The 25898-nt window shown below is 32.9% G+C and overlaps 5 protein-coding genes across 5 annotated transcripts in view; 2 read left to right on the top strand and 3 right to left on the bottom strand.

Annotated features, from left to right (window-relative positions):
* Positions 1-1592: 1592 nt before the first annotated feature.
* On the bottom strand, positions 1593-10092 carry POLDIP2 (DNA polymerase delta interacting protein 2). Its single transcript, XM_089708759.1, has 6 exons — positions 9940-10092; positions 9566-9845; positions 4542-4719; positions 3236-3399; positions 2451-2656; positions 1593-2100 (listed from the first exon to the last, which is right to left on the bottom strand). The coding sequence occupies exons 1-6, from the start codon at positions 10026-10028 to the stop codon at positions 1983-1985; spliced, it is 1035 nt and encodes a 344-aa protein (XP_089564885.1). The 5' UTR covers positions 10029-10092; the 3' UTR covers positions 1593-1982.
* Positions 10093-10371: 279 nt separating this feature from the next.
* Positions 10372-14238, top strand: Arc42 (Activator-recruited cofactor subunit 42). The gene is made up of 6 exons (XM_089708532.1): positions 10372-10424; positions 10462-10535; positions 10618-10995; positions 12469-12884; positions 13116-13358; positions 13870-14238. The coding sequence occupies exons 2-6, from the start codon at positions 10499-10501 to the stop codon at positions 14011-14013; spliced, it is 1218 nt and encodes a 405-aa protein (XP_089564658.1). The 5' UTR covers positions 10372-10424; positions 10462-10498; the 3' UTR covers positions 14014-14238.
* A 1034-nt stretch (positions 14239-15272) lies between these two features.
* Positions 15273-16836, bottom strand: Arpc3A (Actin-related protein 2/3 complex, subunit 3A). The gene is made up of 5 exons (XM_089708533.1): positions 16681-16836; positions 16417-16593; positions 16140-16335; positions 15880-15941; positions 15273-15457 (listed from the first exon to the last, which is right to left on the bottom strand). The coding sequence occupies exons 1-5, from the start codon at positions 16684-16686 to the stop codon at positions 15362-15364; spliced, it is 537 nt and encodes a 178-aa protein (XP_089564659.1). The 5' UTR covers positions 16687-16836; the 3' UTR covers positions 15273-15361.
* Positions 16837-18386: 1550 nt separating this feature from the next.
* On the top strand, positions 18387-19079 carry LOC149478994 (coiled-coil domain-containing protein 86). Its single transcript, XM_089708721.1, has 2 exons — positions 18387-18632; positions 18768-19079. Exons 1-2 carry the CDS (start codon positions 18430-18432, stop codon positions 19066-19068), a joined length of 504 nt encoding a protein of 167 aa, XP_089564847.1. The 5' UTR covers positions 18387-18429; the 3' UTR covers positions 19069-19079.
* Positions 19080-19614: 535 nt separating this feature from the next.
* Positions 19615-25898, bottom strand: part of SppL (signal peptide peptidase-like protein) — a 29927-nt gene continuing 23643 nt past the window's right edge. The window contains exons 9-10 of the mRNA XM_089708441.1: positions 24798-24956; positions 19615-23502 (exon numbers count right to left, since the gene is read on the bottom strand). Of these exons, the coding sequence (XP_089564567.1) occupies positions 23425-23502; positions 24798-24956 (237 nt within the window). The 3' untranslated portion in view covers positions 19615-23424. The remainder of the gene's footprint in view (positions 23503-24797; positions 24957-25898) is intronic.

The raw sequence follows: 25898 nt of genomic DNA, 5'->3' as shown, positions 1-25898 counted from the left end.
CAGTAATCAAACCATGTTATCCATACACATATATTAATCCTTATCCCATTAAATGATGTTTTATTATAGACTGTTTCAATACCAGCAAAATACTTTTTAAATGAAAAGAATTGGATATTCCATTCAAAAGATATAACGAATTTAAAAGTGTCAATCTACAGAAAATAGTAGGTATACTGTTCGAGCAGGCCGTAGTGCGGGGGTCACGGAGGAATTCTACCAATATGCGTCTTGACGGAACACAGTGGGGTTTTGGTCGGTAGGAATCCGACATAACCCACGGCCCCTCCCCTGGAGGCCGTGGGTATCTATGAAAGATTTCCCCACTAAAACAAAAAAAAAAAAGGCCGTAGTGCGGGACGGGGTAAAGGTGATTTTCATGTCCGACCTATAGTAGACTTTTCACTGTAAAGATATCGCTATCTATGCGGGTGAAACCGCAGGGCATTGCTAGTAAATATATAAATAATAAAATTTTAAATTCAACAGATTGTGATTAATTTCCCAATTTCAATAAAACACTATAGATATATACAAAACTTGTAGTCTCCACTGCAGTCATCGTATTACTTCCCTTATAACATTAATCTAGTCAGATTATGAAAAGCGGAATATAAACAATTTATCACAGTTTTCTTTAAAATTGTTAGATTTGTAACTAATTCATAATTCATGGTGATGGTTATTAACAACCCAGTTGAAAATTGTATAAAAGGGGTTATAATATTCAAAATAATTAAGTATATGAAATTATGAATACTGCAAATTAATTTATATATGAATAAAATAGCATATTATTATTTTGTGTTTTGTCCGTGTCTCGATGAAGAATACGTTCGACTTTACTACAAACCCAGTTTAGTTTTTTTGTGATCGAAATTACCAACTTCATTGAAGGAAAATAACAATTTTCTGGTTTGCAAAATATTTAACCAATTCATTTTAAAATAAATACATTAAGGTCATTGAGGTATTATTATAGAGAGGACACCACAAACAAAATCTGTTGAGTCATACAATTTGCAAATATTCTGCCTATTATTACTTACAAATTAAAACCAATCAATGTAACAAATAAATATTGTTTATCTTATTAAAAAAATATGAATAAACTTATCAATTAAAACCAATCAATGTAACAAAAAAAATGGTTTGAGACGATTGACTCTAACTCGTATTAGAAAAAGTGTAGTAGCGATGGCCTCTCTAGTACGTAGTACATAGTAACTCAATGATTAAGGTGTTGTATTTATTTCCTTGACTCGAATACCGATGCTCCAATTATTATTTACTATAGAGCGATACATTGACGTAACAATATATTGCATAATAAATGATTTGATTATATTGATAATAATGAGGTCGCAATAAACAATAATAATCAAATCATTATTTGGCTTGTGGTAAGGTCAGCAGTCTTATGAGTTATAGCTTCTACGCTGGGTCAGTATTATAAATAATACGTAGAATGTAGATCGTTTTACTAACATATTGAAATGTATATGTATAATGCGAAAGATAACTTTAAATTTCATTTATAAATATAATAAAATTGTAAAAATCTCAAAGGTGGTTTCATTAAATAAAACAAGTTATAACAGAATACTGTAATTTATTAGATCTAGAAATTATATTAACATAACTAAAATTTCAATTGAGGACACAGTCTACCTCTAGCATCTATCGAAGAGCTTTTAAATAAATAATGACTTAGGTGAAGTATCTTCGTGAATGATTTTCTTTTTTTTTGTTGATGAGGAGCTATATTTTTTTATTTCATTTTTATTCAGCACAAAATAGTAAGCACTATCTAAGTGACATGTTTCTCGAGCCATCCTTTTTTTATCAAAATTGCTTGTCCATAAAGACAAGAAAATAACTGCCATTCAAAGTGTCTTTATATTTTGACATTTCAGATATTATTTATCTATATTCGTGTATAATCTGTGGTAAACGGTCATTGGTAATTGCATCTAAGTTGTTTAGGCGGCAGAAGATGGCGCTACTGGTGCACCTTCGTCCGGTTTGCTCTCCAGCGAGAAAGGCGGAATTCGACAATCGAATGTGTACCCATCCTCGCGTTCCATCCTGAATGTGCCCCTGAAATAAAAAATTATAGAATTTAATAATGAAATGTTTAGCCAATGTTTGGCAAAAAAAGTTAACTCGCGTTTAAGACAACGTAAGACCAAGTATGTGGTGCGATACTTTAACGTCATTTATTTTATCATATCTTAATTATGTTTAAAATATATTCTCATCCTCCTCAAAAACTCATAACCGACCACGCCGCGCCCGCACACTCTAAGGTCTCTAAGGTGACCTTAGTACCTTTACTCTTAGTTAAACTCTCCTATCTCATTTTTTATTGTTGACAACTGGTCTGAAATGTTGCTTCTCCTACATTTCAAATATAGTTTTTGGTGATTTTTTTCGGCTATTTTCCTTACCACATATGTCCACTGGGCGCCTGCAAGCTCACATGACTACTGTACTGGAAGGCAGGCGCGTGTCTCGCGAGCAAGGGCTCCTGCCCGACCACGCCTCGCCCCCGCACGGTCTCCAGAGTGCCGCTGAGGGAAAAGATGCGCCAGTGTCGCTCGCGCAGTTGTACCGCTTGAGGCCCGAGGTTCTCTAATCGGATGCAATAGCGCCACTGCAAATAACAAAGATTATTGAAGTGAAAACTTCTTTAGCGGCGTTGGGTATAAAATCTTAAACTCGCGTCAGGACACGTGACACGTGATCGCAAAAGCGTAAGACGGATGGATATCAAACATGCTCAACGATCGACAATCAAGTTTTCACTTCTGCCGACACTCCTGGAGTGCAACCCGTCTTTTGTAAAATACAGCGACTAGTGACATTGCTAGCGGGAATTATTTTTTTATTGCTACATTTCGCATTTTGTGTGATTTTAAAGTAGTGATTTCTACTTCAGATGATTTGATACACTATGAAGCAAAAGCAGTCAAAATATTTATAGGTTTGATAAAAATAGCATTCATATTGATTGGATATCGTTATGAGAATTATCGTGCCCTATTCAGTTACCTCAAAGAGCTAAAAAAATATAATATGAACAAGATTTCAAATGTTTTTAAACTACCTTCAAAGTACTGCTACAGAAAGGGAAACTAGTTTTTTTCGTACGATACAAATTTACAAAAAAAATTTACTTACACTAACATAATATGTCGCAATACTTGCTATACAACAAAAAAATAACATTTACCCAATAAACAGCCGAGTTCTGCGACTCCCGGCTGCCCATATAGAACGGTATGACGGTGACTCTGACGCCCTCTGTGGTCTCACGATGAACGTCACTTAGTTCGAGCCACGGATGGTTCTTCTTTTGCCATGCGCGTAATGTCTCTTGCGCGATGAAGGGTGGATCTAAAACGAGAAATTTCTGTATTCAAAGGTACTAATTTAAATAAAGCAGTCGATTTCAAGGCTACATTTCAAATTTATTTTCTTAATTTATAGGCTCACTTTCTTAATTCTTTCTACCTTTATTCTCATTAATACAATATTTGAAATAGTAATTATTAATGCTAGATGTATGCGGGGAAAGAAGACCACCTATTATATATTTTTTTCACAAATAAACATTAAGATGATGATATTTACAATCATTAACTTAATAGTTTAATGCGACTCGACGTCTGCATTGTGGCATTATAATATGCATTTTTCTCCATTTATTATCGTTATAGGATACTTAAAAAATACATGAAGGATGATCAAGGTTATTCTAGAGACGCCTCTTGACAATAACTTATTTTTTGTTTAAGTTTTTACACAAATCGCAAAGCGATAAATTATAAGCGTTGGTATATGTAAAGTTATGTTTAATAGCTACATTGTAAATCTTGGCAAATATACATGTATGAGGTGCCAATTTTCACATACATATTGGACTATGAATCATAGCTGTATGCATACCACTTTTTGCTCAAAACGAACTGGAATGACGCAAATTTGCTAACTAGTTTCACTTTCTATTCTTTATAAATTTATTGTTTCACTTTATTACCTGATCATGAACACGAATTTATATCAAGAATAACAACAATCCCATTAAGATGTTTTAGGGCCAACTTGTTACTAATTTATACTCTCAATACCTATAGTCTCAATGTAGACGGACTGTATACAGACGACTATAAGGGTGTGTTCGCATTAGCAAGCTTGATAAATTATTTTTTAACTGTTGGTTTTTTTATTCAGAAACTTAAGCTATCAATGTTCTTAAGACTAGTATTTAGTGTGTGAGCATTATCAATACATGCATAATGCATATTCTTATAATACCTTAATACATTTAATATTTCGGATGTTAAATGTTTCCAATATATTATGCATATATAATCATAGTATCCATAGGGTATTAATTCATATTGAAACATTCTAATAGCAGTTTCAGAAACTTACTAGAATAAATAAAAAATAGATCTTACAACCATACCCTAAAGGCTAAATCCATATAAAATCAAGTTCAGCAAGTCCTACCTTACAAGGCACTACCTACTAACCTTTATCAGGGTTGTGCATTAAGAACTTGTCAAACAGCTCATGTTGCAGGGGCACCCGTTCCACGGAAGCGTATGGTATAATGTCGTCATGGGCTACGTAATCCAAACCAGGTATTGCGTATAGGCTGCGGCTCGATTCCTGATTTCCGAGGAATGTCACCGCTTCGGTTTGAGCACGCTGAGAAAATGAGAGAAAAATTTAAATTCCGCCTTTGATTTGTGCTGACTATATTGGGGTTATAGATAAGGTCAAAAGACAAAGAGCAAGTCTACAAATTGAGATAATATAAGATATGGAGTAAAAAACATCGAAATTAATTAAATTCATTTCCGCATCCTAGTACGGAAGGGTATTTAATTTACTTTTATGGACAAGTAGGTCATCGGGTTTTTGTGTTCTACCAAAACCAATTTTTTCATTAGTCTCCGACGTTGACAACTAATGACTATAATATACCAAGACTATTATCGAAAATATACAATTTATTTAATCATCGAGAATAATTACGATGTCCGGTTTAACATCGATTTTTAAACTCTTCAAAGTTTCTACAATTTAAAATACCTAATAATTTATTTAATTACATATGCTTAAACTTATAATAAAAGTAAAAATGTATATTATATTTTGTTAGCAGTTTTGATATGATTGCTTATAAATAGTAGAATGTTATGATGATAAATGTTAGTGATACGTTGATAACATTTTCGGTGAAAGTTTAACATTGTTTAAAAATACTTTATCACAATATGTTTAATCAGTTGTACATTATGCACTTACAACGTTTTATTTTTCAGTAACAAACTTTAATCAATTATTTTATCAATATCAAGAGTTATATTATGTCTTTAAATTTAATGCATACATACTTAAGGACGCTGTCACAAATCTGCGTTACTCAAATTTAGGTATCTAACGACGTAACTTTGTTCGCGGCAATATCACGCTCACGTAAACATAGCGCATTCCATTTTATAGACCATCTTCATACTTGATATTATTTTTAATTTTTGATATTATGTATTTTTATTGAAATTGATTCCAGAAGATTACTAGGAACTTTAAAAATTCATTTTGTTACTTTTATTAGTAGGTACGATCCTAATAAGTATGTTAGTATATTCAAACAACTTAAAAAAGTGTGACTATTTTACATCATTATTTCATTGAATAATAATCTATGAATTGTATACAATATCAAAGCTTTTTAAGAAATGTAGAATTATTATCATACATATTATGATGTTACCGGCACTGTATTAAATCCGGCATTGTATACAATTCTTAGTAAATGTATGTTATTCCGAAAAATAGTCGGAATGAAATAAATTATAGGTATTCGTCACATAACACATTACCTAGGATACTCTTAAATCTGAACTTTTCCTACGTAGCAAACACATTTGCAAGTGTGGGTAGTTTTTGGGGTAGCTATTAACCAATATGAGGTCAAAACTAAAATCCAAGATGGCGCCGACGAAAATTTTACATCTTTTCGTCATGGGTGTCATTTTCAAGGTTTTGGAGTAGCTCTTAACAAATATGAGGTCAAAACTAAAATCCAAGATGGCGCCGACGAAAATTTGACTTTTTTCGTGATGGGTGTCATTTTCATGGTTTTTGGGGTAGCTATTAACGAATATGAGGTTAAAACCAAAATCCAAGATGGCGCCGACGAAAATTTGACTTTTTTCGTGATGGGTGTCATTTTCATGGTTTTTGGGGTAGCTATTAACGAATATGAGGTTAAAACCAAAATCCAAGATGGTGCCGACGAAAATTTGACATCTTTTCGTCATAGGTGTAATTTTCTTAATAATAAAGAAGTAAACTAAAATAACAGATTTTCGTCGGCGCCATCTTGGATTTTATTTTTGACCTCATATTGGTTAATAGCTACCCCAAAAACCATGAAAATGACACCCATGACGAAAAGATGTAAAATTTTCGTCGGCGCCATCTTGGATTTTATTTTTGACCTCATATTGGTTAATAGCTACCCCAAAAACCATGAAAATGACACCCATGACGAAAAGATGTCAAATTTTCACCGGCGCCATCTTGGATTTTAGTTCTGACCTCATATTGCGTAATATTCACCCCAAAAATCATGAAAATGACACCCATCACGGAAAGATGTAAAATTTTCGTCGGCGCCATCTTGGATTTTATTTTTGACCTCATATTGGTTAATAGCTACCCCAAAAACCATGAAAATGACACCCATGACGAAAAGATGTAAAATTTTCGTCGGCGCCATCTTGGATTTTTAGTTTTGACCTCATATTAGTTAATAGCTACCCCAAAAACCATGAAAATGACACCCATGACGAAAAGATGTCAAATTTTCACCGGCGCCATCTTGGATTTTAGTTTTGACCTCATATTAGTTAATAGCTACCCCAAAAACCATGAAAATGACACCCATGATGAAAAGATGTAAAATTTTCGTCGGCGCCATCTTGGATTTTATTTTTGACCTCATATTGGTTAATAGCTACCCCAAAAACCATGAAAATGACACCCATGACGAAAAGATGGCAAATTTTCGTCGGCGCCATTTTGGATTTAAGTTTTGTCAAATTACCCCATACCCCACCAATCCGTTCAACAACCCATAAAAAAAGAGGATATCAGTCAACATAATTTTTAAAACATAATTTTAAATTACAAATAACTGGAATATGAAACTTATACAGTTTACTCTTATAAAGTATCAAATATTTCAAATCACGAAAACGACAGTATACGCACAATAATCTTTTTCTAATTCGTTTTTATTTTTGGGACGAGGAGCGATACACCCGTCCTTCCAAGAGCGCTTCTGAGCGCGGTCTGACGACCCGCGAGAGCAAAATGTATGAAGAAATCGACAAGTATTTTTAATTTAGCTTATAATTGAAATAAAATTTTGATTTAGATACAAAAAAATTATCACAATCTATAAAGGACTATATATCCCTCAATAATTTATAGGTAAGAAGATAGATTAGGCTTTTAATTTTCTTAAAAGTGTACCGGTTTAGACCCCATTTTTTTGCATTTTATGCGATCATTGTGCTGGGAAAATCGTATTTCAGTGACAATTTTGTATGACGTCGTACAATTTTTATAAGATGATCGTAGAACTGAATATATTATCTTTAAATTAAGATATTACTTTGTTCTCACGTGTAAGTGCTTTGAGTTAAAATTGTACCGTAAAATAGCGGTTTTTGTTAAAAAACTGTTATAGCACCCTTAATCAAGTTGAATTTTTTCAGGCACATAAGGCAAGGATATTATTATAAAAAAACCTCCTCTTAATAATATAAAGTCCACACCTTTTTATTTTTGAAATAAAAGCAAAGGCCAGATCCGGAAATCTTAAATCTAAAACATCAAGGACACAAACAAAATTAAAAAATATGTAATGAACAACTTTTTTATGACATAGTTAACTTTATCTGATGGTCAAACTAGTTGAAGAGGTTAGCTGTGAATTTTTTATTATTATTTAGTAAGAAATGTGTAAATTATCTGTGAATGATTTTTCATTAAATTTCACAATGAGGTTTTATTGTATTATATCAATAGGCATGACGAAAGATTTTGAAATTCTCTTCCATAATGTGTGTATACGTTTACTATACAAGAAAAACCCTATATTTCGGTAATATACTTAAATTTAACGAAGATTAAAGCCATTTTTCAAAAAATATTTAATATCTGTGCCAAAACAGCTCGCAGGTGTCATGGCGTAGGCGTGACGTCAAACTTTGGTAAATACGTAATTATTTGTACGCATTGCGAAGAAAATTAAAAAAGTCTTTATTTAATATGTGTTATAGAAACGAATTACAAAGTTTATAAGTGGTGTGCAGTATTGCAGTGTGAATCCACATAAAAATAATGCTCAAAAATGTGTTAGTAATTATTTCAAGCGAAAAAATAATAAGAAATTATTGTATAAAGTTGGCGCGGAGAATCCCGAACCTTGTATTCGTGAATTCGCAATTATATTTCTGTTCTGAGTCGATAAAGCATACGTGAAACAATAGAAAATAAATAAAAATGCGTATTCTCAACATATTCATAACAACAAAATACATCTGACGTGAGTTGTTTACTTATGCGTGACGTCACGCGTGTTTTAGTCAAAATGGCGAACTTCAGAATTTCAATGTTTTATTTTATTGATAATCTCATTAATCTTAATGTTTTTAAGATTTCTAAGTCGCTATATTTAATTTATTTATTATACATTTTCCCTTAAAAACACTAATACGATCATTTATGGATACTGTCGTCATGCCTATTATTATGATGCATAAATTATTAATTAAATCCTGAAACATAAACAATTAGTAAGCTATGTTAATAAATTATAAAAAACCACAAACAATGATACATTTATATGTAAATTATTGTGTACCTTCTTCTTCCACTCTGGTCTCATGTCGTTTGTTGTTTGCACAGTCAAAAATAAAGCATACTTATTTAGTATACATTTCAACTAATTCCATACATAAAATTTGTAATATTTACTGAAGAAACTGATTATAACATATTTGTAATGTATTTTTATATTGATTTACACTAAGTTATTGGTGCCAAATAATAGATCTTACTTACTAATATGAATTGTTATAAATAAGCAACTTGAAGTCGCAAAAAAATATAAAATTAAAAATAGATTAGTTTTCAATTGTAGGTTTGTTATTCACACAAAAAATATTTTAAATATTACACTGTGTTATGTAATAAAAAATTATATTAAAGCATTATTATATTGAAACTGAAGTTATGTTCCTATTACTATAGTAAGTATATAAAAATATTTTATTTGTATAAATAAATTGATTTCATACCATCTAATCAGATTAAAAGAAAAACAATAGCACATAATGAAAATAGCATAATATTGGGAAGCAGAAGCATTGTAAATTAAGTATCTATGAAGGTAAATATTCAACAATCAACCATACAGGTTTAAATGAAGAGGAAGGTTAAAAGATAGCTGTTTTACTAAGTAAATACTTACTATGTATGGTGCATCTCTTGTATCTATTAGGACTTGGTAAAATGTATGAGTTCTGCCCTTTACTTCCTTGCCAACATTGGATAACGTATCTCCAGAGGCTTCGCCTGCTGCTGAAGGATCGGAGTTTTCCTTTTTATTTATTGCGTCTCTATCATATACTCTTGCTAGCCATGGGAATAATATAACTCCTCGATAACCAAACACTTTGTGTAAAATGAGTTGACCCGTTTCATATTTACCAGAAGTTTTAGGAGCTTCTAATTTTCCTACTTCAGCTAGTCTAGAAATTATGACAAAAAATATATGTTTATTTGGAGGTTAAGGTATTTTATAAAATCATTGTCAATGACACAAAAACTAAAGCTTATGCTTACCTAGTATAATGAGCTACATGAGTTAATATTATTCTCGTTGCTGTCAATCTTAACGGATTTGCTGGCACAAATCTTCGCAATATCTCCATTTTATCATTGTAAAAATTAATGTTTTTTGGTTGTCGTTGTTTTTGCTTTTTAATTGACAGTGACAACCGAGGTGACAACTGTTAGATAATTGACATTATGTCAAACGGCTGACGTAATTTCGGATGTGCTGCCCGTTGTAAAATTATTTGTTTGGTAAAGGAACAATTAATTAACTATATACTCATTACTCCGGCACATCCTACAGAAAAGTCATGCTTAGTAAAAATCATCAGGATATAAAGCCAAATTATTGCATTCTTAATTACAAAACTTGATGTTGACAAAATAATATATAGTGGTCAGACCACAGTCATTGACCTTGGTCATATTGTTATTGCTGGTTTTTACTTTGTAGTTTGTGCAAGGTTCAAACTTCAAAGTTTGAAACTTCAAAAGTTACGTGTGATTTTTTTATTTGTTTATTTTCACTAGCAAAACTTATAATCTTACAAAATCTAAACAATTGAAAATGCTCAGGTTACTAACAAAGTCCATGAAAGGGTTAGGTAAGGATGAAAATATGAAAGGATTGCAGGTAATTTAAGAAATCGAGAATAACAATAATGAGACTGATAAAATTATTTTCAGGCCAACTGCCTCCAAACAGATCAATAGCATCCCTCGCAGCACTGCCAGATACGTATCAAATGTTGTATAAAACATGTAGGGATTTTGCTGAACAAGAATTGAAGCCAAATGCAGCTAAATTTGATAAAGAACATTTGTATCCAGGGGACGCTATTAAAAAAATGGGAGAACTTGGTCTTATGGCTATAGCGACCCCTGAAGATCTCGGAGGGTCTGGACTGGACTACCTAGCATATGCTATTGCTCTTGAAGAGATTTCCCGTGGTTGTGCATCCGCTGGTGTGATAATGTCAGTAAACAATTCACTTTACCTTGGTCCATTGATACATTGGGGCACTGAGAAACAGAAGAAAGAATTTGTAACACCTTTTTGTACGGGTTTGTTCTTAAAAGTAATTTTACTAACTTTAATAACATTTGCAGCCAGTTTATCAACTTCTGGATAGTACCTATGTAAGAATATCTATCAATATAATTACAAACACTGTGTGAAAATATAAGTGAATAAATGTTAAAATGGCTGTCAGTGTGATTATCAGCAAGATATGCAACATGCTTATGAAATTTTAACAACAATGCTAAATATAGCATAATCTATAACTCAGCACTTACAAGTACATATTTGCTAATTTTGCATTTATGCATTTTTTATTATAATACAACCAGATTTCATAAAATACTTTCCAAGTTGATAAATTTTATAATTTTGTGAATATCTACTTGGCATATTATGGGACGACGCGGTTGGCGCAGTGGTAAAGTAACTGCCTACTGAGCCGACGGTCCCGGGTTCAATCCCCGGTCAGGGCAAATATTTGTGTGATGAACTGAATTATTTGTTCTTGGATCTGGGTGTTATTATCTATATATTTATTTATTAAATATTATATTTATCGTCGCCTAGTACCCACAACACAAGCCTAACACCTTGGCCACGGACACCGGCGGCGCGACCGACGGCGCGACGGGCGGCGCGGCAATTCGCGCGGCGCGGTAAGCATGCCACGGGCAGTTGCGTTCGCCGCCGCGACCAGTGTAGACGAGGAGACGAGATGGCTTTATCAAAGTTAGCTCGACGTTGTTTGGAGAGTAGCAGCTTTTTTGCTCAAGATTTAATGTTTGGAAGATATAGTGGAGTACACGAATTAAATAGAAATCGTGTTACAGACGGAGAATTCCACCAAAAATATGAAAAATATAGGCATGATGAAAAATTATGTTGCGGGTGGCTAGACTTCCAAATAGCTGGACTAGCTAGAATTTCTGCAATAAAAGCTTCCGTCTCCATTTTCGCGAAAAAAAAACAAACTATTTTAAATTAAGTTCGCTCCGGGAGTAGTCGCCGCGTCTGCCGCTCGACTCCGTGGCCTGCGCCGTAATAACTCATACATTTGTTTCGATCGCTAGTCGTGCCGCGCGATTCGCTCGGGGAAATTCGCCGGTCGTCTCGCTGGTCGCCGCTGCGCGTGGCATGCCCAGTACATTTCCATACATTTGATTCATTCGCAAGACGCGCCGCCAGTCGCGCCGCGCGAATTTTCGCTATAGCGAATTGTCCGTGGCCAGCACGTTAATTGAGCTTACTGTGGGACTAGGTCGATTTGTGTAATAATGTCCTATAATATTTATTTATTTATATTTTATTTACTTTATTCAGACAAAATTGGAGAAAATATGTTGTTATAGATGGCTTGTGCTGTTTGTTTGTATCCATATTTCATAAAACACCTAAATAGACAATAATTCTTCATACATTTTTAGTAGTATTCAATTTTAATACATTCTAATATCATTCCTAAAAGCAGGAAAATAGCAAAACAATACAATTAATATCAATTTTTTTCCTCACAGGAGATATTGTCGGCTGCTTTGCCCTCTCAGAGCCAGGTAATGGTTCCGATGCAGGTGCTGCTTCAACAACTGCCAAGGACTCCGGAGACAAATGGACGCTAAATGGCACAAAATGCTGGATAACAAATGGATATGAGAGCAAAGCATCTGTTGTATTTGCTACTACAGATAAGAGTCTCAAACATAAAGGCATATCTGCATTTATCGTTCCAAAACCAATTAAAGGCTTGGAATTAGGGAAAAAAGAAGATAAACTTGGTATTAGGGGTTCATCAACTTGTTCCTTAATGTTTGAAGACTGTGTGATTCCCAAAGAAAATATATTGGGAGAGCCAGGCATGGGTTTCAAAATTGCTATGATGACACTTGATGCTGGCAGAATTGGGATTGCTGCTCAGGCTCTGGGAATAGCTCAGGTAGAGTAAAATAAGTGTTATAATTATGTATTAAAATTGGATGCTTTATAACACGGTAAACACATTTGGGCGCATTATTTTAATATCTAAACTAAACACATTTGCTACGAATATCCTTTTTTTATAATAATAGAATTTATATAAAAAGCAAATTGTAATATTTTTTTTATTTATTAATTTATTTATGAACCTCACCAAGTAATAATAATAACAATAAAAAAAATCTAACAGGCATCACTGGATGTAGCGGTAGACTATGCAGCGAAACGTACAGCATTCGGCAAACCGATCATGAAGTTACAAGCGATCCAAGCTAAGATAGCAGATATGGCTCTCCGGCTAGAGTCGGCTCGACTGTTGACGTGGAGGGCCGCGTGGTTGAAGGATAATAAGAAACCATACACTAAGGAAGCGGCTATGGCTAAGCTTGCAGCTTCTGAGGCGGCTACGTTCGCATCGCATCAGTGTATACAGGTGAGCCTTTTATTAAGAGACTAGCTTCCGCCTACGACTTTGTACGTGCATCCCCGTTTTTCCCCGTTCCCGCAAGAATTTGGGGAAACCCTTTCTTAGCGGATGCCTACGTCCTAACATCTACCTGCATGCCAAATTTCAGCCCGATACGTCCAGTAGTTTGGGCTGTGCGTTGATAGATCACTATATCAGTCACCTTTGAGTTTTATATATATAGATTATTAAGAGTGTAAGATAGAAAATATTTAGATGTGTTGCGCGGTTTCACCCATGCTAAGAACAATTATTTGCATAGTATTTAATAAAAATCTGTTTTTGTGTCAAAGAGTAACAAATATACATCCATACATTATGTTAGTTACACTACATGCTATTATAACTGACTAGATTTTCAAAGAATTCAAAGAAAATCCGCATAGTTCCCGGTCTTGTGAGATTATCGGGATAAACTTTGTCTTATTCTGGATCTGAATACGTGTAGCTTTAATTGGATCTACTTGCTATTTTTCAGGTACTCGGAGGCATGGGCTATGTATCCGACATGCCTGCTGAAAGACATTACAGAGACGCCAGAATTACAGAGATTTATGAAGGTACCTCAGAGATACAGAGGTTGGTCATCGCCTTACAAGTCATTAAGGAATACGGACTTTAATTACATATAAGAAATAAGTTTTATAATGTTTTAAGTGTGGAAGCTCCTATTTTTATGTCTGTACAATTTTCGGAAGATTTTTACACAAACTAATCAAATATGTAGTTTCTAAGAAATTGTTTAAGCTTAGAAACTTAACTTTTGAAACATCGTTTTAAGAAAAAAGTATTATAATGGTTGCATATAATATGTACAATGTTTTAACTTATATTGTGCTGCGTTATGTAAAAAGTATTTACTTTCTCAAACCGTCATGTATTGTTTAGGGTGCACTCACACACATCAGTCACCGTCACGGCACGTCACCGGACAGGATTAAAAAAAAATATGTATCAATAGTTCTAGTATGACTCTGTTCCCACACGACAGTCGCCGGCACGAAATCTATCAGTGACGTCACCGGTCAGGCACGTCAAATAATCTTTCCATACATGTATCATACTTTTATCCCCACTCACCCGGTGCCGTCACGTCTCAGTTCAGTCAGCGTCGTGCTACCGTCAATAATTGCTACATGTTCTCTAGCGTGACACACGTCTAATCACTGACTAACCTGATGTATGTGTTCAATGATTCAGTCAAACCGGCGACGTGACTGACGGACAACATGACGGTGACTGGTGTTTGTGGATACGTACACAAACCGTCACCGATCAGTCATCGGTGACTTGACGGTGACTGATGTGTGTGAGTGCACCCTTATAATAATAAAAAAAGTGTATCTATTTCAATTACTTCAGTGTCATATTATACAGTACTACTATATTTTCTATTGTTATCTAAAATTTTTATTGAAAAATCAAATCTTTACAATCATTTTTTAATGCAAGATTAAGTATATATATACCTAGATCATTTTTCATGGATACAAGTATATGTGCATAATATTCCTAATAATAATTATAAAATATCTATTACCATTACCATTTATTTGTATGAATTATCTATGATCTAAATGCTCCTTATTTTGATAAGAATATGTTTTCCTTTCCTATAAATGTATTTACAAAAACAGTCTACTGTTAAAATTGTAATCCTTTGTGAATATATCCATACATATTTAGTATTTACTAATGCATTAAGAGAGAGAGTATATTGAATGTGACAAATGTTTTTGTAATAAATATTTTCTAAAAATCAAGTTTTATAAAATATGTAACTAGTATAAAAGTAGTTTTGGTGAGATTAAAGTTCAGTTTTACACTATTTTTGTGCTTAACAAAAAACTTTAAAATATAACACTTAAATAAAACAAAATGTAGTATATCCAATATTTATTTGAAAGAAGTAAACATAATACTATGTAAAATACATAAAATAAATGCTTTTTATAGTAATTTGGAATATTTTATTGGCCTGGCCCAGATAGAGACTTGTCCATAAATTTCCTTTTTGCAAAGCACAACCACCACTTGCTTGGCTTGCCATCTTCAGTAGCAAATACCTGTGAATGTAAATTGAAATGATTATTTGTACTTGCGAAATATATAAATAGGTAAGCTTAATAAATCTAGAAAGTCTCAACAAAGTTTGTTATGGGAATATATATTTTTTTTAATATTTACTTAAGATAGTCAAAGATATGACTGTAACAAATAATAATTTTAGTAATTCCACTTTATTTTACTATGAAATGAACACAAGAACATAATTTTATTGTATAACTAGCGGTCCGCCCTGACTTCGCCCGTGGTACATATTTACGTTTTCTCTACATAAAAACCATCCTCGTACTTCAAGGAATATAATAATTAATAAATAATAAAAGAATTATCGAAATCGGTTCAGCCGTTCTCGAGTTATGCACTTACCAACACATTTTGCGATTCATTTTTATATATAAGATTTTGACCAATAATCAGTTACCTTTTCACAGACTCTACCACCTGTTTCATGTCTTAATTGCTGAAGATATTGTCTCATTAAATCTGAAAATCACACAATATTATTATGCTTACAATGCAATGCAAAATAATATATTAATAATTAAAATAGCAGACAAAAGTTTTTTTTGCTAATTTGTCTTTCTACATCAGTAGAATATGCAATCTTTTAATAATATAACTTGCACAAGCTAAACAACACTGAAAAGCTAGTCTTCAAATAGGAAGGGAAAATCACATTACCAGCTTCTTGAGGACTAGAGGGTTTAGCGTAAACAGAGTTTAATGGAAATCCAGCTTCACCAGGAATATCAAACTTGGATATTGCAAGCATATACATCTCTTGCTGCCCTTGGTTCTTATTTGAACATTTCTGTAGTCTTTTCAAGCATTCCGATACATATAAAGTTAAGTAGATGAGAACCCTGTCTGCATCAGACTAAAAATGATAAAACTAGTCAGTAATAGCGAAATTTGTCAATAAAATTACATAAATGGCTATTATTTCCACAACACACACCTTGATTTCGTAAAATCGAAAGAAAACATTGGCCTTAAAGTAATTTAATGCTTCATCGATGATATCTAATTCTATCTTTGGATTTATTGGTGCAGGACCTCTAAAAGTCGTGCGTATTGGCAAAAGAGCGAGGTTTCCTACGGACTGTGTGTAGTCCGTTAAAGTAGAGTGGTATGCCTGTAATTGGAAGAAAGTTATTGAAACACTTGGGTTCTTTATTAGCAAGAAATATGATAGAAAAAGGGATTCTTCCGGTAAACTCACTGGCATTTTATGAATTTTAATACGTCTGTTTTACTCTTTACTCCAACTTTACGTTAGTCTTGACACTTATAATAGATTTACGTACAATACAAATTAAAAAGATAAGTTAAATTTCCTAAGTATTTTCGTAAATAAGTAAACGCCTAAAATGATTAATTTGTGTAATAAATTTTTGACAGTGTCTATGTCATACGTCAACGTCATAAATATCCATCACAGCGAGCATCACAGGTTGGCCGTTGGTTTCTCTCCCCCACAGCTCTCCCCGTTTTCCAATTACAGCACTAGAGCGCATTGTGCGGCATAATCCTTAAGGTTGAATGTTCCAACTACAGCAACGCTTCGCACAATCGAGCACTAGAAAAAGTAAAGCGCGTGAATTGATGCGTGCAATCGATTTATCGTTTAATTATTAATTGTTGGAAAAAATTTTAAAGCTTTCGTTTCATTGTAGTTTTTTCGAAATAATCAAAGTTAATTCAAATTGTGTTAAAAAAATAAATATAAGTATGGATGAAGCTGGATGAAGGTACAAACATTGAAAAAAATGTTAATGAAATAATCAAAATCCAAATTACTTAAAATAACCGTAAATATTTTTCAAAATTATTATGTAAATACCACTTTATTTACACATTAATGAGGTTATTGCCTTAGATCATTACATAATGATCTAAGGTTATTGCTAACTCTATGAATATTTTTTTTTTCAACACTGAACTGTGCGGCACTGAGTCGCATTATGCTCTGTAATTGGAAAACAGCCACAGTCTACAATCACAGGATACATTATAGAAGAATTGAGATTCTCGTATTGGTCTAGGCTGTGGGTCTAGGTTTGTTCTAGGTCTATAGACTATAATTTCACTACTCTTAAGTGCAGAAAATTTAGCTCAGACATTCACAATCTGGTATTATATTAATACATTATAAAAATACATATTATGCAGCGCAAACTAATCACATCACCACTCTGATTTATTAATATAACCAATTTATTAATATATGAAATGAAAAACCTGTGGTCGAGTCTATCCCCGTTTTCCAATTACAGAGCATAATGCGACTCAGTGCCGCACAATGCCGAATTATGCTGATGCTTAATTGGAACATGAAACGCACCAGCAGGTTGCGCTAAGTTCAGTGTTGAAAAAAAAATATTCTTAGAGTTAGCAATAACCTCATTAATGTGTAAATAAAGTGGTATACATAATAATTGGTTGAAAAATATTTACGGTTATTATAAGTAATTTGGATTTTGATTATTTCATTAACATTTTTTTCAATGTTTGTACCTTAATCCATACTTATATTTATTTTTTTAACACAATTTGAATTTACTTTGATTATTTCGAAAAAACTACAATGAAACGAAAGCTTTAAATTTTTTTCCAACAATTAATAATTACTAACGATAAATCGATTGCACGCATCAATTCACGCGCATTACTTTTTCTAGTGCTCGATTGTGCGAAGCGTTGCTGTAGTTGGAACATTCAACGTTAAGCATTATGCCACATAATGCGCTCTAGTGCTGTAATTGGAAAACGGGGTATGTCTATGTTATTTATTGTGTTCTTAGATTGTGTTGCACTTTTATTGTCATTGGTCATTGTCACCAATAGCCATTAAGCATTGGGCAATAATTTTGTCACTAGAATGTGACAATTGACGTTTGACAAATTTCAAATTTTGTTGAGCACGTGGTTATAACACAAATGTAAAAAACACAATAGTAATTTCATTAAAATGAGTACTAAAAATAATACGGAATCAAAGGTATTGTCTATTTTGGACAATATAAAGAATGATCAGAAAAATGAACAAAATCCATCGGATAATGTAAACAAATCTAAACCTCAAACGAAAGGTAATTTAAAAAAGAAGTCAGAACCCAGTGAAATAAGAAGCATTCCTAAATCAGGGAGATTTTGGAAAACTAAAAAAGAAAGGTATGTAGATATTACGTTGTATTTACTGCCGACTGTTGTTGATTATCAACACTTAAATGATGTAAAGTTTAATCTTTTATACCTCAACCTCTTACAAAACATCATTACTAATCTTGGTATTTATTTTTATTTTAGGTTCAATACTATAGTAAAAACAAAAGGTATAAGATTAGATTTCCAAAAAAAGACAGCATTGCGATTAGAACTACAACGCACGAAAGAGTTATCTCGGCAAATAACTCAGCAAATACAAGAAAAAGAAGAAGCGCGCAAGCAAAGGAGACGTGAGAATATCAAACGTACTGAAGAAAATAAGAAGAAATCGGAAGTGGTTCAAGTTATAACAAATACTAAGAAACTGAAAAGAATGAAGAAAAAACAATTGAGATTCATTGAGAAAAGGGATACAAATAAAGAAATTGCTTCAAATAAATAGGAATAATTTAAGCTGTGTTTTTTATTAACTATCAAAATAACAATATAAATTCTAAATCCCACTTCCTGCTTGTATGACTATTACAGCCATGAAGTTTATTAGTACTTGTTAATTCTAAGGGCCGATTTTTCAATGCTTGGATAAAACTTATCCGTCCAATAAAGTATTACACGATGATATTAAAATGTCACGTGAACTGTCAAATACGGGCAATTAGAATACGTTTTTAAAATGGTAGTTTCATACATTATTCGACGAATAAGTTTTATCCAAGCATTGAAAAATCAGCCCTTAAATAACTAATTTGTTCAAAAGATAGACCTATCTGAATTTATACTTTTTTACCATGCTACTCTAACTCCTCAAAACATTTTTGTCCAATACAATTCTTTTCATTTATATTCCAATTTTATTGGTCCTTTGATAATATGTAATAATTTTAGAAGTTCCTTTGTTCCTGACATTTGCTTATTTAAACAGAACAAACCTCAGCATTTATATTAGTATAGGTTAAGGAAAGAAATAAAACACACATTCCATCTAATATTTTTATTAAGTATTATATGTATTGATTGTTACAAATCTCCACAAATACAATATAAAAATATTAAATGCATTTTCCAATTTATTGGATAAGTAGAATGTCATGTATCGAAATTATATACAGAATAGTCTACATGTGATGCAATGGGACAGTGAAACAATATTACATTATTCTTACATCGTACATTTTAGATATTTACATTTCAAAAACTTGATATTTATTAATTCTAACAAATTGTATTTCTATTATAAAAATGCTGATAATAAAGATCAGAAATTTTAAGAAAAACATTCACATTTAGTTTGAAGTTTGAACTCTTATTAGTAAAAAAAAACAAGTTATAAAGGCTCAAGTTATACAGTCAGTCAATAATCTTAGTGAAAAAATGTTTAATTCCATTTACTTAGGTCAAAAAGAGAAATAAATGGGCAAAAACAGCTCAACACTCAATATAAAATTATAACACTGACTGTAAATTATTTGGAGCCCGAAATGTTATTTGCATTGAAAATACTGATTAGGCTAAATTCCTTATCATTACAAAACTTAATAAAATAATAACTAACAACTATTAAAATTAGTACAATGTAAATTCACAAAAAAGTTAAATCACACATATCCATGAGACATATTTTTAATATATTTTAACCATGAGACATGTTTTTATTTTACTTAGATCATACAAGTGTCTGGAAATAGGTTGTTTGTATATAATTGCAAACCTTAATACTTAATTAGTAGTTAGTAGGTTCAATTATAATTATACATTGTAATAGTATATCAATAGAACAATTCACGAAGACACATCTATATTTCTATAAGGAAGTGCAGTGTATGGTAATGGAAAACAGAATCTATTTCGACATTAACTAGCTTTTCCTGCGACACCGTTTTCGCTTCTAATTCCCTTTTATAAAGTTAATCGCCGATACAAGAACGATCTTCAAGATATATAGGTTTTCAGAATATAAAAAACGTTAGACCTTATGATACATTTGGATCAAGTGCTTTCCGAGTAAGATTACTTATACAGCTATTTAAAAGGCGATTATAGATGCAATGAAAGATGGGAAACATTATTCAGTTCTAATATCCCTAACTAGCAACAACCAAATTTGATTTTCTCTATATAACTTAGTAAAAAATAAAAAATAAATCTATTTCAATTTTAGCATGATTTGATGATTTGATGAACCTTTATTACTATCAATGTTAAAAAATTAAAATAAGCGCATCTTCGAGGATTGAACTATAATATGAGTACGAATTTTCGTCGATCCAAAAACTTCACAAAATGCAATGATACACCGACTTCAATCCAATAATTCTACAACAATAGATGTTGTTCTAATAACAATTTATTTTAGTCTATATAAGACCAACTTTGTTCATAATACTTTTAACATGGACGTATAAAAAAAGACGGACGCCGTATTACGAACAAACAACGTGAAGCCACCATAGTAAGCTAGCGATCGTGTCAAGACAATAAACACGCACACACTCTCACCATAGTAAGCTAGTCGGCCGCCATTACGTCGTGAACTACCGACTGATTAACTGCGTCACTGTTTCACAAAAAATATTTAAAATGCCGTCTTGCGTGGTTAAATGGTGTCGCAACAGTACAATTTTAAATAACAAAACACAAGGGATTACATTCCACAGGGAAGCAAGTTATTTCTTTTATGTTTTAATGACAAAATTATTACGGCAAAATTTATAGAAAAAAATACAGCCGCCATTGTCATCAGGACAGCTGTTGCCATGGCAACATGGCACACACACATGGATGTTTCGCCGCCATTACTAGGCTTCACTCAATGTTTAGGCGATATACCGTCCGTCTTTTTTTATACGTCCATGACTTTTAACATAAATATAAAAAATTCTTCAACGTCAGTCTAAGGCAGTGATAAAATATTTTGATTGACCATATTCAAGTTTCAGCATCCTAACAATTGCTTGTAATTTTGAAAATTTCACTATACATAATTTATAAGGAGATCATTTACTGGCAAATGTTTAATCATATTTCTGAGTTGGGTGAAATTTTAAAATATATTCAAAGCTTAATTGCAAGCATTTTCCCAGAATATTACATCTGGGTTAGTTATTTTAACACTGCCAATAAGTAGTATGAAAATATCACGATATAAAACAAAATTTATGACTTCCATATCACTATTTTCGCAATTAAGGCGCGAATCTGAATACGCAGATAAAAAGCGCGAAAGTGTGTACACAGATTAAAAAATAATTCCTGTTGATATAAAATAATGGCAATAAAGAATTACTAAAAAATATAACATTCTTTATTTGCAATTTAATACGACAATTTAAGTTTTAGACTGTGGCTTGATTTTGCTGTCTAAAATCTACTATAATTTTGATTATTCTTTCTCATTTATCTTATTTTAGATACGAGCACATGTTTGTCTAGCAACAACCTGGATCTTTTTTTACAAAATTTCTGAAGTAATAGACAACAGAACCAAACCAGAATCATGTGCAAAGTAATATTTAACACAGAGCTGTTTCAATGCTGAAAGGTGTGTAATTCACAGCAACAATGAAAGGGCTAGGCGGTTCTCCATTAAAGGGACATATTGAATCGGCCCTTATACCGTCATCCATATAAACGTTTAAAAAAAGTTGTATAGCTTTTCTAAGATGTAGAACAATATTATAACTATCTAACGGTAATGAGATTCATTTGTAAACTATTAGTAAAGTTTGTTCTTTATGATTTGTTCGAAATTATGAGCAAGATAAAAAAGAAATCTCTGTAATGGCATTATTAAGGCCACATGTGTTCTGACAACTGTTCAGACAACTGTATTCTGTGGCCTGCTTTGTACAATGTTTATAGGAAGTAAATCAGTCACTGTCATAATCTTCCAAAGTTTAAACAAAATTTGTACACTAAACATTAATTACATACAGTGCACATTAAAAAATCTAAAATATCTCAGGGACAGTTGTATGATCGAGTCCCATTTTAATTACGTTAATGCAGGTACCTCTCTAGAAAATTTTAAATTCAACATTATATCATAAAATTCAAATTAAAGATTTCAAATTTCTCTAATATAAAATCCATTTAGCTAGAATAAAGTAACAATATTCATAACGAAGGCGTACTGTGCACGTAACAAATATGGACAGGCGATAAAGAAACATTTATGCCAAATTTCTAATATTATGATCTGTACGTAGTTTTAAATAAGACAAATTTAGGGCTTATAGAAATGAGTACACTACATTTTCATTTGTGTTGCATTTCGAGTTTTGAAATCATAAGAATAGAGGATAGCAGCCCTAATTACAACAGTAGGATTTCATTAGACATTCATATATCATATCTAGTAATAATCTTTGATTTCACTGGTATTTCTAGACATCAATCTTATCATAGACATATTTTTACATAATTCATACATACAACAAGTATCACGGTACTTCGAATTCACCATCGTAGGCTTTTTACTGACGATCCCAGTCGACGGAATATTTATCAATTCGTAGCATATATTTTTCATTATAAACTATATTTTTCTTACTGAATAAAAATTTCATTGAAAACATAAATTAGATATCATCGCTTAGCAGTAAATGAAGAATAATTTAAGATACTAAAGATCTCTCTCTCATCTATTATGAATCTATCTATCAATATGAAAACTATTTTAAACAGGCCGGTTAGAATTGATCGAAAAAAGAAAAATACCGTTCCATTTTCAAAAGTGACAGTGAATTCGGTCCGTTTCACACTGTATGCGGCGGCTGTCAGGCGGCGGGTTAGGGCGCGTTCACACGTCGAAGTCGGCGCCCAGCTTGCCGTTCGGGGGCGCTATGAACGGCTCACTCCACATTCTTCTTAGATCACCCTGGAATGGAATACAATATTTCGGTATATAATTAAACAAATGAATGCTCTATTCTTAATGACGACACGCCCATTTCTTCAGTGCACGATCTATAGAGGGTATGCGGAATGCGCATTCTCATCTTAAAACTTTTTTAGTGCGCATAGACTAATGAAGCACCAGACCTTTAAACAGCTACTTTAACCCGTTACGCGTCCGGCGCACAGCCGGCACCGATCCCGATAGTGTCAAGGGAGTTCACGAAATCTAGCTTTTTTATGACTACCGAGTTTGAAAATTTTATTTACCCTATTGTTCTATAATTATATGCCATGTATGATATATTTTTGGAAAGAGGAAGAAACTAGTTATAGCATAAAAATGTAATCATGACGATATATTTTTTCTATAAAATTATAAAAAATTGATTTTCTTTTGTTTTAATTTTAATTGCTTACATACTAACACTTACATGATAATGCTGAGTCATCAAATGATCATATTCACGTTTTCATATCACTACACGATTGCCAAATACATTCACTTATATTTTCACACATTTAACACAACGTATTTCACTATGAATAATAACAAATCTCCATTATTCACAAACAAGAAAAAAAGCGCCATTTTGCGTCTTCCGCACTGAAAAGTTGAGACACTTTTTCACTGAGTATTCTTCAAATATCCCTAAAACCAATATCATAAACGTATTCTACGTAAAATTTCCAGTAATATACGTCTCAATTATCACTCATCTAATTATTCCTCTCGGCATAATTCACAATCCAAATATTCGTTGAACAAGACAAATGTCACAAACTATGGCCGATGACGCAACTCAATCAATGATTCACTTTTTTTTTTATTTTGTGGTTTTAGTCTCTATTGCCTGTCTCGGAGTCGTGTCGATTCGAATTATAAATGTTTAAGGCATAGAGAAATATTTTTTATACTGGAAACATTCACTTTTAAGAACTACAGGTGACCTTCAAAGTCATTGGCCGCGTTAGGAACAGCTTTTGTACGCAGGACGCTACAGTACCATTTTGAGTTACGAGCAACCGCTGTACGTAGGACTCCTCACGGGTTAAACAGTTGTTTTGTACACAGAGCAATAAAGCAACAGACCTTTCTCTGAACAGTTGTATTGTACACAGAGCAATGAAGCAACAGACCTTACTTCTCACACCTTATTATGCACAGAGTAATATCACCACAGACATTACTTCTAACACTTTATTGTGCACAGAGTAACGAAGCAACAGAGCTTACTTCTAACACCTTGTTGTGCACAGAGTAATATCACAACAGACCTTCACATACGCCATGGTGAGCAGCGGCAGCAGTGTGAACGGCACGAGGTACAGCAGCGCCGGTTGCGCGGCTTTGAACACCTCCGCCGATACAGTGGCAGTTAACAGGCCGAGGAAGTAGCCCAGCAGTGAGCAGTGGAAGTACGTCAGCCGTGAGCCCTGGGGAAGTAACACGTTAACAACTTTTAGCATATCCAAATTATTTAAATGAGTACAATAAAAGGTTGCTTATTGACAAATATAATATGATAACGATTGAATACACAGCTAAATATCACAGTGACATTCGAAAACAATTATTATATAATTTAATCTATACTAATATTATAAAGCTGAAGAGTTTGTTTGTTTGTTTGATTGTTTGTTTGTTTGTTTGAACGCGCTAATCTCGGGAACTACTGGTCCGATTTGAAAAATTCTTTCGGTGTTAGATAGCCCATTTATCGAGGAAGGCTATAGGCTATATGTCATCACGCTAAGACCAACAGGAGCGGCGCAATGCGGGTGAAACCGCGGGGAACAGCTAGTTTAATATAATCAGTTATTCAATCTATACTTAAAAAATCTTTACTTAAATTATAAAGCTGAAGAGTTTGTTTGTTTGTTTGAACGCGCTAATCTCAGAAACTACTGGTCCGATTTGAAAAATTCTTTCGATGTTAGATAGCCCATTTATCGAGGAAGGTTATAGGCTATATTATATATCATCACGCTAAAACCAACAAGAGAAGAGCAATGCGGGTGAAACCGCGCGGAGCAGCTAGTATAATTATCGAAATCGGTCGACCCGCTCACGCGTGATGTCGTGACCAAGGGTAATAGGGATTCATTTTTATGTATTGAGATTTAGTATAATCAGTTATTGAATAAATCCATACTAATATTATAAATGCGAAAGTAACTCTGTCTGTCTGTCTGTTACTCAATCACGCCTTAACTACTGAACCAATTTGCATGAAATTTGATATAGAGATATTTTGATACCCGAGAAAGGACATAGGCTACTTTTTACCCCGGGACAAAGGATAGATTTTATCCCGGAAATCCCACGGGAACGGGAACTATGCGGGTTTTTATTTATTTTGACTGCGCGGGCTAAGC

Source organism: Colias philodice, chromosome 21 (genome assembly GCF_061535455.1).
Source record: "Colias philodice isolate Cphi_HAF_F1 chromosome 21, ilColPhil1 Martin Lab GWU primary, whole genome shotgun sequence".
Taxonomy (NCBI): Eukaryota; Metazoa; Arthropoda; class Insecta; order Lepidoptera; family Pieridae; genus Colias; species Colias philodice.
The sequence above is the reverse complement of the archived record's forward strand: the minus strand, read 5'-3'. Positions and strand labels throughout refer to the sequence as shown.